The sequence below is a fragment of the Phytophthora cinnamomi genome, assembly GCF_018691715.1.
Source record: "Phytophthora cinnamomi strain GKB4 chromosome Unknown Contig61, whole genome shotgun sequence".
Lineage (NCBI taxonomy): Eukaryota > Oomycota > Peronosporomycetes > Peronosporales > Peronosporaceae > Phytophthora > Phytophthora cinnamomi.
The window spans coordinates 187,821-203,172 of NW_027150994.1; the positions used below are offsets into that span (position 1 = coordinate 187,821).

Genomic DNA, 15,352 nt, shown 5'->3' on the forward strand with positions numbered 1-15,352 from the left:
GGATGGTGCACAACTCCAGCTTATTGAGTTCACAGAAGACGGCCCATATTCTGATAGCAGCACACCTGTTCAACACAGCAACATTCCCTCCAGGATGAGCGCAGACAATACTCGAACGGAGTTCACAGCATTACACTCACAGTTATTTGGAGTGCAGCGCCAGCTCTCAAACACCATGAATGAGGTCCTTCGGCTGAGAACAGAAATGCAGCAGGAGCACCGAAGAATGATGGCTGTGATGCGAAGCATCGCATTGCAGCCTGTTGTCCGAACGCTGGCAGAGGGCAGTGAGGTTTCTGACGTTGCTGCTGGTGTTGGTGCAGTTCGCAGAGTCGTGCGGCTGGCCAAGAGGCCGCGAGATTTGTTCCAGTTGTGGCATGAGTATGAGTTCGGCTTGAATGGAACCAAACCTGCAAAAGAATTCACACGAGCAGAGAGAGGAGCAAATAAGTTCGCATATTCGCGACGGAAAGCTTTCTGGGATAGTGTGGCGTACCTCGTTCGAGCGGGACTCACGAGCGACGTCGCTATCGACAGGATCCACGCAGCGTACGGACGCCAGCGGCCAGTGACAGCGATCCTGACAGCTCTTCGCCGCGACAAGAAGTATGGCGGACACCCAGCGCTCCGCGTGTAGTTTAGAGCGACTTTTTACCAATCAAAACGCAGTTGCACTGATTGTTGCACCGATGGTCGATATTTATATGGTATCAGTAGTTCAAACGCGACGGCGAGGTCATCAAAGCTGCCCTCTGGGTCGAAGCGAAACTCCGCATCCTCGACACGGAAGCTGGTTCTGCTCGTCCTGTTGATTCCTCCTATTTTGACTGATATATTGGCTAGTGTTTGCATAGCCGCTTGCTCGGTGGATTTATGTGTGCGGACTTCCTCGGAATGCCGAGGTTGGAGCTGACATTTCAGCCTATTTAGAGCCCAAATCGATTCCGACTCTAAAATAGCTTTGACGCGATGCTGCATAAGACCGATTATAATTAGGGGTACCCAATTCTAAATAAGGGATGGGTCGAAATAAATAAGGGTTCCCGTCTCTAAATAAGGCACTAAATCAGCCGATTTACTATCCGATTAGACATTCTGAGTGCTTTTCACAATAACTACTAATACAAATAGTGGTCACTGACCCCCCTCGATAAAGCATCTTCGACATGAATGTTGTTCTCGCAGAGTCCGCAAATTTGTTCATTTCTGCTTTGACCATGTCAGCATCACTCAAACTTGACGCAGTATATCTCGCCGAGGTGGAAGAATTCTTGCTCTCGTGCGACTTACCAACGTTCCCTTCGCTTCAAGCTCTCGATGCCGACGAAATGGAGAGGGCATCCACAATGCCAATTCAGGGGGCGGGGAAACAAAATGACACTAACGTCTTCCGCAGTAACCCAAGAACACCACCAGGGAGGAAACCACTAAGCGCCGATGCTGCTGCAGCTGCTAAGCTTGACCTAGAGAGAACAAAGGATCAGAAGCGACGCAGCGCATATCGGGAGTGGCAACGGCAGGAAAAAGAGCATCTCAGACAGGAAATTGGAAAGCTCACCGAGGAGTTGGGACACCTGCAGAATACAAAAGAGCGCAATACGTTGGCGATGCCAGTGTATTGGGAAATGATGGCGAAGCGGCAGCTGCAAGCTCGATTAAACGCCGAGGCGGAGCAGCGCCGACTGTACACGGTGATTGATTCCCAAGCTGCGTTGATCCACGAGTTCCGAAGCTACGTGAATGAACATACCAAGGACGACAGCAAAGAATTGCTGGACAGTGATACGTACTGTCAGCACAAGACACTATGTGTTGAGCCTTCCGATGTAGAATTCTACCAGGCTTATGTGCTGGAGCTCGACGCACTGTATGCAAAGACTATTATAGCACGGTACTGAGTTCCTGTGTCTGACAAATCGTTTTGCTTCCTCCCTAGAAGAACGAACCCTAACCCTCCCCCTCTGAGAACAATGGCCTCCTTGGCGGATCACCTCCGATCGCAGAAATATGAGCGTGTGCGCCATTCCATGTCGATGCTAGCGGAGCCGCGCTTGTCTGATGAAGACGCGGCGCGACTAATTGAAGCGTACGAGCGCAACGACACATCGGCGTCGGAATACCTCGCACTAGTGACGGAGAACCGTCCATTCGCGCCAACGTCGACGACGCATGCTGTGATCATTGACTCCGGAACGTACTGCACGACCGTCGCGATGCCTGTCATCATCAACGCCTTCCTTCAGGACCATGGAAACGTTGTTGTGCAAGAACTACTCAGGCACTATGAAGTCGTTCTTGTGGAAAAAACACCTGCTGGCGGAATACTTGCTCATGTTCGTTCCGGTGAAGCTGAACGAAAGCGGGTAGGCCAAGAAGTCAACCTACTTGGTCGCAAGTTCAAGATCAAGAGACAATCGCCTATCGACAACAAGTTCTACCTTGATGTTTTTTAAGTTCGCGCCACTGAAATTGCCAATGAACTCTTCATGGATTTGACTCGACTTGGCGCCAGACCATTTTGCCTGACGCCGCGTGACGTTAACATGGAAACGCACGTAAATACATCCACGTGGCGTCTCTACTTTGGACAAGAAGAAGTTCCAACGTGCCTGAAAGTGGGTGGATACGTCACCAACCAGTTGGTCTGTGGTCGTAAGTGCTACATTGCTCGAGGAAAACGATGTGATGCTCCGCCGACACGTGCCGTTGGCTTCCGAAAATCGCCGTATGCGGTGGTACTTCCACCAGACGCTGAACAGCCAAACAATACGAACCCGACTGCGAAAAAACCAACGAGACCTAGATGCTGCGAAACGTTGCCGAGACATGTCCTGCAGCCTACGGTAACCTCTGAGTTACCAGCGAGTTCTTTGCATGAACGAGAACAATTTGAGCTGGTTGTAAGCAACCAACATTCTCAACCATCAAGCGAAAATAAGGTGGATGAGGGCCCAGAAGACCTGAATGGTAATCTTCACAACCCATGCTCCACAGAGCTAGAAACGAATGGGTTTGACGTTGAAATGCAATCAACACCAAGTGACGAAGATGTGGACATGGGCGGGCGTATGGAAACCGGTTCCAAGCGCATTGATCGATCCCAGGCGTCGTTTGCGGATGAAAATCCATACTCGTCTCTCGAAATTATGGATCGTTAGTTTGAAACCTTTGAACCAGACTTCACGGTAGGCACAACGACTGGCATTCTCGTAATCCCTCATCTATCACCTACGGGGGCAACCCAAGAGGATAGTGAGCCTCTACCAACGACGCGTCGCTCCTCCACCTTTGGAAACCCATCTAGTAACACGCTAGTGGCGGAGGAAGAGATCCTGGTCGCTGCTGAAGAAGCAGAACTCGAATTTCATGAGGACCGCGTTGCCCAAAACATGCAGCACTTGAAGGCAAGTGAAACACTTCTGAAGACCTCTAAGAATATGGACAAGATTGCAGCGTCTATCACGGCGATGCCACTGGCATGGTCTACTGCGCTTTGTGCGGACCTTGCAGAAGGTGGAGAATATTTCGAAGAGCTTACTTCGATCCACCTGCTCAACCGCGTCCTCGCAACACGGGCGGGGGCCGAATGTGAACCATCATTTAACAAACGCGTGGTTGCATCTCATCTACCTCTTGGAAAAACAAGGAAAACGTTCATGCAGTTTTTGGTCGAGGAACGGGAAAACCGAAGTGACGAAGTGAATGCCAAATGGGGCATTTTACGGCTGCTTAGTGCGTTTGAACTATTGTTAAACGCGATGTGCCCATTTCTGACCAATTCCAGCAAATGGATCGAGTGCCTGACTGGGGTAAAGGAGGCAGTTATTCGATGCGGAGAACACACTCTCCTCTCTGATCAGACTCTTTTGAAATTGAGGAGGCCAGCAATTGCTGAAGAAGCCGAGTCAAAAGCTGCCAAAGAACTCACTAATTGTTGGCATGCTCAAGTTATGTTCAAGCTCACTGACTGTTCAGGAACTTCCGAGTGTGACAGTGGAAAGTTTGTCGCCAGCTACGAAGGCGGCCGCCAACAATTAATATAGCCGCCGAATTCGATCTAGGTCAATCTTGCAAGATCTTGACCTGGAATGTGCATGGTGTAAAAGAGGGTGGACATTCTCTTATATCGCAGCACCTTAAATATTTTTATTTTTCATGTATTCAAGAAACGCGGTTTAAAAACCGACATCAAGCCAATCGATTTATCTACTTGGTGCGGCACAGTTTTGGAGGACGAGTATTTATTTCGGATAGAAATGATGCGGCACCGCAGACTATTTATCCAAGAAGTGGGAGTGTAGCAACCCATATTCGCGGATCTTGCCCGGGTGTTGAAACTGCGGAGATTGTTTCATCAGCAACAATTCAGAATCGATACCTGCTAGTGAAGATGGACTGGGGAGAAACTATATGCTATATTCATAACATATATGCACCAAACGATGCGGCTTCGAGAAAGGCACTATTTGAACGACTTCCGACTGATTTTGATAATGACGGAGACAATACTCATGTGATCCATGTGATCTGTGAAGATTTTAATTAGCTTTGGATCCGCGAGTTGATACGATCATTGCATGTTCTCGACCTGACTCCAGTAGGAATGCTTTGATATCATGGATGACAGACCTAAATGTGGTAGATGCATGGAGACTCCATCATCCAGACTCAACCATATTTTCGGGTCCAATAATCGGCTAGACTATATGTTTATTTCTGACGATTTGATATCATCAAGTTATCATGATTCTGGATGTAAAGATTGGGAAGGTAGTGACCACACCATGTTGAGCTCACATCGTGGCATCGCCCCACTGGCCCGGGGTTTTGGCGACTTCCTGACTGGTTACTTCAGATACCACAACTCCGAGATGATATACGGGAGGAAGCTAAAAAGGTCCTCCAGATTCTAAAAACCTCGAGGAATCCCAGAATTGTGTGGAAAACATGGAAACAGCGAATGAAGAGCTGCCTCAAGAAATGCCAGCATAATTTAAAATCACCTGCACGAGCTGAACTCACCCATGCTCGACAGCAATTGGAAGAATGTGCTTCGGCTGCTGCTCGAGATAGCGACAACGAGCAGATCTCTTTAAATCTTTATTTTGCAAAGAAGAGATACGAGGAGTGTAAGGAAGAATGGGAGGCGTTTCAAAGTACAGTTGGATTTGAACGCACGGTAACTGAGTCAGAGAAAAGCTCAACGTTTTTCTTTCGCTCTCCACGTTTTGAACTACGACATACACCGTTGGATTCGATAATGCGCTCAGAGGGAACAGAATCTAGCGACCCAGCAGACATTGTTAGTGGCTATCAACGTCATTGGGGGAAAATCCTCGGAGATTCTCGATACGCGCAAAGTGAACCACAGCCAAATGATAATGCCCAACAACAATTAGTGGACTCAATTGATCGTACGCTTACAACGGAAGCAAAACAAATTCTTGATTCGGAGCTAACCGGGGAAGAAGTAGCTGATGCAATACGATCCATGCGTGGGCATTCTGCTTCGGGGCCCGATGGATTCACCACAGCCTTTTATCACATTGCTTCTGCGGTGTTTGGAGAAATACTACGCATTGTGTTTCGATATCAACTGCAACGGGGAGAACTTCTAGCACACCAGAGGTATTCATCGGTGATGCTCCTTTTCAAAAAGGGGGACCGCTCGAACCCTGGTAATTTTCGACCGATAACACTAATGCCCGTGGAAGTCAAGGTATTATCCAAAACACTGACAGAGAGACTAAAACCTTTCATGACATTGCTAGTTCATTCAGATCAAAAAGGTTTCATTCCTGGAAGATCCATTCATCACCAAGTAATGCTAGTTCGAGATCTTCAACATTTGGTAACTAGTCGAGGGGGTAAAGCTGTTGCTGCATTTCTTGATATTGCCAAAGCATATGACCGCGTGAATAGAGATTATCTCCTGAAAGTAATGGAGCGTCAAGGTTTTGGACCCAAGTTTTTAACATGGATAAAACGCCTCTACAATCGGTCACAATGCTCAATAATGATAAATGGATGGGCGCAAGCTGCTTTAGAGCCCTCTCGAGGGGTTAAGCAAGGTGATTCGATATTACCTTTTCTTTTTGCTTTAGCTCTGGAACCGTTGGGATATTTGCGTCGTGCACAACGGCAATGGGGTGTTGCGGTTGATGAGGAGGTATCGATTCCTGTGGCCTTTTTCGCAGACGACACTGTGTTATTTTCAATGGATGTAACACATCTACAACGACAATTGCGAATAGTTGACATGTATTGTGCTGGATCAGGCGCTAAGCTTAACCCTGCCAAGAGTGTGATTATGAGCATCGCTCGGCACCCAAGCTTGAGCCGCTACATTAGCTGCAGAATGACGAGATCGTAAAATACCTTGGAATTCCGTTCGAAATTTTTGATACCTCCACCCAACTAGCCGAGACTTTGGATTAAAGTTAATGAATCGTCTTCGCTTGTGGAAGGGAAGGGCACGTACTCTAATGGGGCGCCGGTTAATTGTTCAAGCGATGATAGTATCAACGATTTGGTACTTCACAACCACAGTTAATATCCCAGTTCGTTTTATTAATCGGTGCCAAGGTGTTGTGACCCGATACGTGCTGTACAATAGAGTGTCAACAAGATCCGGGGGAATAAACATAGTAAAAAAAGGAATGGCGATATTACCACGAGAAAAAGGAGTACCGGACATTGAGGTAATTGTCAAAAGACAGCGTTTTAAGATACTTCAACAATTTATACAGGCGCTGCAAACTCACAATGAAGATACAGACTCTGTGTGGTACCGTCCAATAACGGAATTATTGTTCCAACGATACGGAGCATTTTCTCGGAAGTGGTCGGCTGAGTTTCTTCTCCGGAACCCACCAAAACCGCCTGGTTGGAGGTCAACGAAGTTACGCATTTGGTGGCGTCAGCTATTAAAGGTTTGAAACCGTTTAAAATGGCCTCACCGTTACTCTTTACAGTACACGAGAGCAAAAGAGGTTCAATACGCGCTGTTTAGTCCAATCTGGTGGAATATATCAACAACCTTTCAAGTTTTTCATCGGCAAGAAGCGGCTCGAACACCTCTGGGAACAGGAACAAATAACTTTAGATTCCTGTGCCGTGAACTAGCGCATAAACAACTATGGTGTCTAGCTGACTTTCTGGATGAATGTCATCACTGGCCCACTGCTTACGGGGTTTTCTGTAAGATTCGCACACTGGTACGGCCGATGCTAGGATCAAGAATTTTTGTGTTTGATATATTTACGTTATACCATCAAATGACTCAAGTATTTCGTCGAGTGTTACCTCACCCAGAAGCTGGTGGAGTGAGTGCCGCTACGATGGGGATTTTTCTACCACCATTTGGAGTGATAACAGACAAAGGAACCAGATTTTTCCCGAACCTTCGGTTGACAGATTGGAACGAACTTCTACGACCTGCTAACGTGATAAGCACTCATCCAATGGAGGAGCTAGGTTGTTCAACAATACGAATTAATTCGACACTACCCCAGTACAATCTACTGCGCCGATGTCTTACTCCTGTAATCCATGACGTCATGCTTCGACTGTTTTTTGGAGATCTGATTGTTGGTTCAAGGCTCTACTTTCTCAAGTCACGCATTCCAAAAGTACAGGAATGTGTTCGGGAATCATGTACAGCCATTGAAACAGTTGAACACTGTTTCTTCACATGCCCTGCAATACATGAAATATGGGTGACTCTTTGGAATCCATGGAGAAACGCTTTCCGCTCAGACTTATACTGGCGGCTTTGCTTTTCCCACAACCACAAGACATCGAAGCGGGATGGAGACACCAACACAAGACTTTACTAATATTATGGAGAGTTCATACAGCAATAGTTTTTCATTCAACTCGGCGATTACGCAATGAACTGCACTTTCATGAAACAGAAGATAACCAGCCAAATATTCAGAGATTGGCAAAGTCATTTGGTAGACATTGCCAGTATATCTTCCAGCATCCCGACACGCTCAAGCTATCCAAACAGGCAGTCGCTGACGTGCTTAAACGACTAGGTTATGATACGCCGACACATCAATACGATTACCCACACCAAGCCAACCAATTTGGATCCCAAGATAAGACCAAATTGTTTACTGTAGCCAATCGGTCTACCTGTAGCTAGCAAAACGAAACGTCCGCTAAATAGTTAATCAAATTTATTAATAATTCTTCTTCTGAGTTCCTGTGTCTTGGACAAGACGACCGCGTGCTGGGATGACCTGAAACAGCAGTAGAGAGAGGAAGGCACGAGTGGTTTCTACACGTTTATAGACGTGCAGATTGTACCATTCGGCTTCAAGGAGACCAGTGATACACTTTGGACGGTTGGGCGTTTGCTCCATCGCCAGGAGAACCGTCAGGCTTACCACGGCCTCCCGAACACGGTGGCATTCAAGTTTCGCAACACCACTCAACTGAAATCCGGTCGAGTTGTGTCGGTTCCGTTGGCATTGGCATTTGAGACCTCGTTTGCAGGAACGCCTGCATTGGCATTAGCGTTGGAGATGGCAGGTGCACCGACATTCGCGTTGGAGACCGCGTCGCCACTAGCAAGCGCGCCATAACCGATTGGTGGGGCACCGACAACGGCGGGGCCGCCGACAACTGGACCACCAACGCCAACTGCGGGTGCCGCGACACCCACATCGGGAAGACCATTACCGACACTGGCTATGCCCGGCATACCGACGCTGACGCCTGGGCCATACACACCAGGGCCTACGCCCACGCTTTCCACGCCGAGGCCGAGACCGAGGCCGAGGCCGAGGCCAAACAGGCCGAAGGTCTCAGCAACCTGCCTCTCAGCGTTCGCTCCGCTCGAGAGAGCCGCTGCGACGATGCACATCGCGGAGATCTTGGTGCTGCTCAGCATGGTTGTTGTAGGCGGAAACTGGGTCGAGTCTGACGCAGCACAATACGATTTTCTAGCGAAGATTCGTCTCGAGTGGTCGAGGCTCGAGGGTGAATTGGAGAATGCGGCGATATCCGAACCACGTTGAACGAGCCGATGCCTCGTGGCACAATCCGGATACCAAAACACTGAATTGCTCGTGCAGAGCTCCGTGGGAACCACACCATATGATACGCTTTATTGTTATTGAAATTGTTGACCATCGCGTCAGTGTAGAGCTCGTGCTGTTCACCAGGGCAGCACATGTTTGCGCGTCCGAACGCTTGAGTAGATCGATCGCTGGGCCGATCAGGATCTCTGCTGTGATCTTCAGCAGACGCATCGACTTTCTTGTCGGCCCATCCGGTGCGGTGGGCTCCTCTATGTGGAACCCAACTTCAACATAAGACATACAAACTTCAGTACAAATGGAAAGCTCACACCAGAACAGGAAGATTGATCGTTGGGATCAACCGTCGATCGGGTTTCGTCAAGCTGGTCACAACTGCGGCAGTACGGTGTAGCAAACACAATGTCCGTCGGCCTAGAGTGGTCGACAAGCAAGGAAGGTGCTGCACGCGGTTTTGACTCCCGAAGCGTTGATGGTTCCTGCATAGGACGACGTATAAGCCGACCGCCAACCCCACATGTAACACCGAAAGGCGCCTGCCACAACACTACCATGCTGAAGCCTATCCGGCTCATGAGGCGCGGCGCTGCCGATCGAGCAACTTTGTATGGGGATCCGAATCTTAACAGCACAGCCAGTTTCTCCCCGAAGGCCGATGCTGTACCAGCTCGAACCATCCTTCACATTCGCGTCGGCGTATTCCACCACCGCAAACCAACACGTAACTCACCGAGGACCGTCGCCACCAAGTCTGACCTGTTCCTCATTCTCGATTTCACCCACGCGAGCCAACGTCCCACTTCCTCGACAACAACAACAACTCCAACCATGCTCAGCACCGACAAGATCTTCGCCATGTGCATCGCCGCCGTGGCCCTCTCAAGCAGCGTCCGCGCAGAGCGGGAGGTGGCCCAGACGCTGATCGGTGGTCCGGGTTTTGTCGGCGTGGGCGTCCCCGGTGTGGCAAGTGTCGGAGTGGGCGGCCTGGGCGTCTACGGCCCTGGTGTCTATGGCCCTGGCGTCGGTGTGTACGGCCCTGGCGTCGGCGTGTACGGCCCCGGTTACGGCTACGGCTACAACGGAGTCGCTCCTGCAGCAGCCTACCCGAGCACGAACGGCGGCGGTGCCACGGCAACCGCGTCAGCGTCTGCGAACGCGAACGCGTACCGCAAGCTCCGCTCAGAAGAGGAATAAATGGACAACAAAGTCCGTCTCGATCAGCCGATCGACGTGCGAGATGCATCCGAGAGCGTGCAGGGGGGACGACGCCTCCTTCGTGCTCGTGTGACCGCGCGCACATCTACCCGACAGAGCTCGAGGCGTCTGTTCTGGGTATCAATGTTTATGAGTTTAGTCTTCGTTTGCGTAGCAGAGCAATACAAGTGTTGTGAACCAATATCTCCTTCTTCTTCTTCTTCTTCTTCTTCTTTTTACCCGTATTGTTGCTTCTCTTGTACTAAATCCAGCATAATGCACTCGTGAGATGAATGCTATCGTGAGCCGAAGACTCTACGTCGCATGGGCTTTCTACAAAGGCTGTGCCTTGGTGCTCCCCACCTCGTCGAGTTACGAGACAAGTGCGTTTGAAAGGCGCAACAGTCAGCGGGGTAGTGTCAGCGTTCGAAGTGGGGATACCGACATTGCTGTTCTTCCCCGGTCGGACTTGCCTCCCTTTAACGGGACGCATACCCGGAAACCCAGAGAACCGGAACCAGAACCTTGTTGAGCTTATATGCGATAAAATTATCATTGTCTTCATCTAGATGCAGCTCAGTTGAGCGTAACTGACCTCAAGTTGACCCATGTCCGCACCGTAGCATGCAATGTGCATACCGCCCTGATAATAGCATTTGGCGCTTATGAAGCGTGCACGACGTCGTTACTGGTCTTGGCCATCGCTTAAGTCTGTAACACATGCAATTATAAATGACACTGCATCGGTGGTCCGATTGCTGAACATGCAGCGGAAGGTCTCTCGACCAGTTGCGTCTGTACGTATCTTGTTTGCAAACGATTCGCCAGAAACGCGAAGCACACCGGAAGTTGCAGGTGCAACGGCAACTGCAAGGAATGGGCCTGCATGCGCGTAAAATCACGTCTGGTCTGGTGTTGTGTACACTCACAAGCCTGTGCTGCAGCAGAGTGACCAACTAGTACACCTGCAATGAACGTGACGGTTATAAAGGCTCACGAAAATGGTTGGGAGCTTTCGAAGTGTGTTGAGGCGTACCATCGAATACTGTCTGCACACCAGTTGAGCAATAACGGATGCACTAAAATATCATCGCTAAAAATTCTCTACCAGAGAACGATGGTGCAGGTATGTGTAGGCCCATTCCATGATCCATTTCAGACTGGACATGTACGATCAGCTGCAGCAACTTCAAGGTACATTTGCTGTTTATGTTCCCGGTAGTCCATGGACGCATCATCTCCAGGCGAGGGCTGCTGTACACACCGGTTTTAACCACAGAACTGCATCATTCTAGGCCGTGAAAGCCTAATAGGCGACTGGTCGTGGCCAGTTCGCTAGGCGATGCTTGAAGGCAAACGCGTCGCAAGGTTTTGAGTTCTCTGCACACTCATCACTGCTTTCAAAAGACTGTCGTCAACACAGAGGGCGGTGTCTATGTCAAAGGTAAACACAATCCACTGCAATGGAGGAGTTGAATCCCTTGTGTTGTCAACTCCAGATACAGTACATGAATCCCCCGCGAGCGATAACTGCCTCACTTCTTTTTCTCCCACACAACGCAACTCAAGAACCATCACCATGAAGCAGGCACCAGAGCTACCTAAGCTATCGTCCTACCTGCCACTGGCCCCTTTTGACAGGGACACCCCTAGTATCTCTGACGGGGCGACGAATTCCAGTAACTACGGCAACGCGACGGAACCCGCACCAAGGTATTTCAGCAGCGAAGAGAGCGAGATGAAGAATGCCCCAAGCCGAAGTTCGGGAGACAACGACGACGATGACGCTCCAGGTTCGCGACTGAATATGATTTACCTGGATCACGATCGAAGTGAAGGACAAGCCAACCCGCTCGATAGGTCTGAAGTTGAGTCGGCTTCATTGTCATCAAGTAGAGTACTGGATTTGCAGACGATGGTCCACATTAGTGGCACTAGCCCTGTGACACCTCGTGAGCGCACGTCGAGGTATTTGAGCGAAGGCGATCGCCGAGAAATCATCACGCGGATCGACCTTGGTGAGAAACAAGTGGCACTCGCCAGAGAATTTCGCGTCAGCCGTGCTGCAATCTGCAACCTTTACAAGAACCGCTGGGGTGTGCTTACTCGAAAGACTCGTAACCCCGGAGCAAAGCACCCTTACAAGTCGCGCGGGAAGAAAGCGAGCCCGCAGCTAGCATCGGTGGCAGTAATCAACAACGAACGCAGCGCGGCTGTACGCACGACGAACCCAGACGAAACGACGATCTATCTTCATGCGGATCAAACCCAGCAAACTAGAAACGCCGAGGAACCTGGGAGCGCTTCAGCAAAATCGACATCAACGAATCATGATAATGCCGCCACAAGCCTGTCGTGGGCTGGCATTCATGTCGATACCTCGCAGCAAGACCAGGTCATCGACAACAGTCCTTCCCTGTGGAAAAATGAAGCAGGTCGTCAATCACAGGTCCGACAACTCAGTCTGGACAACCACATTGGTTGGCAGGTGCCACCCAAACAGTTCCTTGTCCACGAAGCCTCAGCTTGTTCGCACGCTTGCAGGAATTTGGTCGCAACACTGCGGGACGAAAGCATCAGCACGCCAGTTTTTCAGCAACGAACAATGCGGTTAATACGCCTCCTCATCGAAGAAGTACTGACATGCTTGCCGCGCCAGAACGTCGAGATCAAGAATCAGTGCGGCGACATTTGCTACGCTACCAAGGCGATGGACGAGAGCGATGTCTGCGGTATCTCGATGGAAGACAGGGGCATGCTGGTGCTCCGTGCGTTCTCAGACATCAGCCCGGCGTCTTCCACGGGAGTAGTTTCGATCAGATCAGTATCCATTTCCGAGACGGGCAACATCCCGTCGGTAACGCCGCCACCACAGATCCATGCCCAGTTGCCGTCGATGAGCTCGCAGCACGCGGTGCTGTTACTCGACACCCAGTGCACTACAGGAGAGAAGACGGTCGCAGCTCTGGATTACCTCGTGAATGACAAGCAAGTGAGTCCGAGTAGCATCTACTACGTGGCCGTCATCAGCGCGTTCGAGGGGCTGCAGCACGTCTTCCAGCACTTCCCAGGTGGGTTCTGCTTCGACTTGGCCACGCTTTTCACCCCACTAACAATCCTGTGCTCCTGCAGACGTGACGCTGATCACTGCGCAGGTCGACACAGTACTCGACCAGCAGCGGCGTATCCGCCCGGGCATCGGCGACTTCGAGCAGCGGTTCTCGGGTACGAATGAATTCTGGGTCAAGCAGCCCAATAGGTCCATGGTTTAGGCAACACGTTGAAGTCCACTTCAACGTCATCATCCAATTTACAGCCAATCGCGGGACTCGCTTCGAAAATTAATCATCCGACCAATCACACTCGTCGTCCATCACGACATTCACGTCAACGACCGTACCGTGATCATTTTCGATTTTTCAATACTGAGCCCAAGTGTCAAATGCCGACAGTCGCCGATCCGCCCAGTACCCCGCAGCACCCGAGCAGCTACGTGGCCATCCCGGACGCTGGCGACATGTACGGCTCCACGACGGACGTTCCGCCGCTGCCCGACGTGAACCTGCAGGACACACACGCGGACGTGGAGGCGCTGCGCGCCAGCTTCGCGTCGGGCGACACCAAGGACGTGCGCACGCGCCGCTCGCTGCTGCGCGCGCTGCAGCGGCTCGTGGACGAGAACGAGGCGCTGATCAACGACGCCGTGTGGCGCGACCTGCACAAGCACCCGCTGGAGCTGTTCGCCACCGAGGTGTCGCTGCTCAAGGCCGAGATCCAGGACTTCCTCGACTACGTGGGCGACTGGGCCAAGCCGCAGCTCAAGCCCACGAACGTCGTGAACCTGCCCGGCCTGTCGTACGTGCGGCCCGAGCCGCTGGGCGTCGTGTGCGTCATCGGCACGTGGAACTACCCGGTGTACCTGCTGCTCATGCCGCTGGCGGCCGCGCTGGGCGCCGGCAACTGCGTCGTCGTGCGGCTGCCCGGAGACGACACCACGCGCCACCTGAACAACGTGCTGATCCAGCTCTTCGACAAGTACATGGACAAGCGCTACGTGCGCGTCGTGTACGGCGGCGTGGACGAGACCAAGAAGATGCTGCAGGAGCGCTACGACCTCATCTTCGCCACGGGCGGCAACTTCCTGGGCAAGATCGTGGCCCAGGCGGCCGCGCAGCACCTGACGCCGACGGTGCTGGAGCTCGGAGGCAAGTCTCCGTGCATCGTTGACGGCACCGCCGACTTGAAGTTGGCTGCGAAGCGCATCGCATGGGGCGCCTTCGTCAACGGCGGTCAGACGTGCGTCCGCCCCGACTATTTGCTGGTGGACGCCAAGATTGGCGACCAGTTTATTAAGCTGCTGGAGGAAGAGGTGGCGGCGCAATACGGCGGCGAGAATGTGAAGGAGTCAGACAGCTTTGGACGTATCGTCAACCAGCGCATGTACGCGCGTCTAGCGGGCATCTTGGAGAAAGACCGCAAGCATGTGAGCTACGGCGGAGATAGCGACGACAGGCAGCGCTTCATTTCGCCCACGTTGCTGAACTTCCGCACGGAGTTCAACTCGTTCGTTTCCAGTGCTTCGATGGCCGACGAGATCTTTGGCCCGTTGCTGCCAATCTACTACTACGCTGCTAGTGATCTGGATGAGGCGATCAACTTCATCATTGCGCGTGAGAAGCCACTCGCACTCTATCACTTCAGCTCTAGTGGCGCGAACAAGGAGCGTGTGGTGAACGAGACCTCGGCTGGTAGTATGATGCTGAACGACGTCCTGATGCAGCTGTCAAACTCTCACGTTCCTTTCGGTGGAGTCGGCAACTCGGGTATGGGCGCCTACCACGGTCACCACGGCTTCGAGGCGTTTTCCCACTACAAGACGGTGATCTACAAGAACGGGTTGCTGGATCTGCCACAGCGCTACGCTCCATACACGCCAGCCAAGAAGTTTATCCTTAGTATCGCCATGTACCCGTTCACACGTTTCCACATGCGCCTGCTCAAGTCGCTAGGCTTCGCAGCGATACTCGCCATCATCGCTGTCATAATCAAGTTCTCAGTCTGAGCTTGTGCGTCGCCATGCCAAGCCTGCAACGGCCACTTCATCGACT

At 51.3% G+C, this 15,352-nt stretch overlaps 3 protein-coding genes across 3 annotated transcripts; all 3 read left to right on the forward strand.

Annotated features, from left to right (window-relative positions):
* Positions 1 to 9,878: 9,878 nt before the first annotated feature.
* IUM83_17539 (Carbohydrate-binding protein) lies at positions 9,879 to 10,244 on the forward strand (the record flags this gene model as incomplete). The annotated part of the gene is made up of 1 exon (XM_067942492.1): positions 9,879 to 10,244. One exon carries the CDS (start codon positions 9,879 to 9,881, stop codon positions 10,242 to 10,244), a length of 366 nt encoding a protein of 121 aa, XP_067787381.1.
* A 2,605-nt stretch (positions 10,245 to 12,849) lies between these two features.
* Positions 12,850 to 13,516, forward strand: IUM83_17540 (Uracil phosphoribosyltransferase; the record flags this gene model as incomplete). The annotated part of the gene is made up of 2 exons (XM_067942493.1): positions 12,850 to 13,315; positions 13,377 to 13,516. The coding sequence occupies 2 exons, from the start codon at positions 12,850 to 12,852 to the stop codon at positions 13,514 to 13,516; spliced, it is 606 nt and encodes a 201-aa protein (XP_067787336.1).
* A 170-nt stretch (positions 13,517 to 13,686) lies between these two features.
* Positions 13,687 to 15,306, forward strand: IUM83_17541 (aldehyde dehydrogenase; the record flags this gene model as incomplete). The annotated part of the gene is made up of 1 exon (XM_067942494.1): positions 13,687 to 15,306. One exon carries the CDS (start codon positions 13,687 to 13,689, stop codon positions 15,304 to 15,306), a length of 1,620 nt encoding a protein of 539 aa, XP_067787401.1.
* Between the last annotated feature and the right edge of the window lie 46 nt (positions 15,307 to 15,352).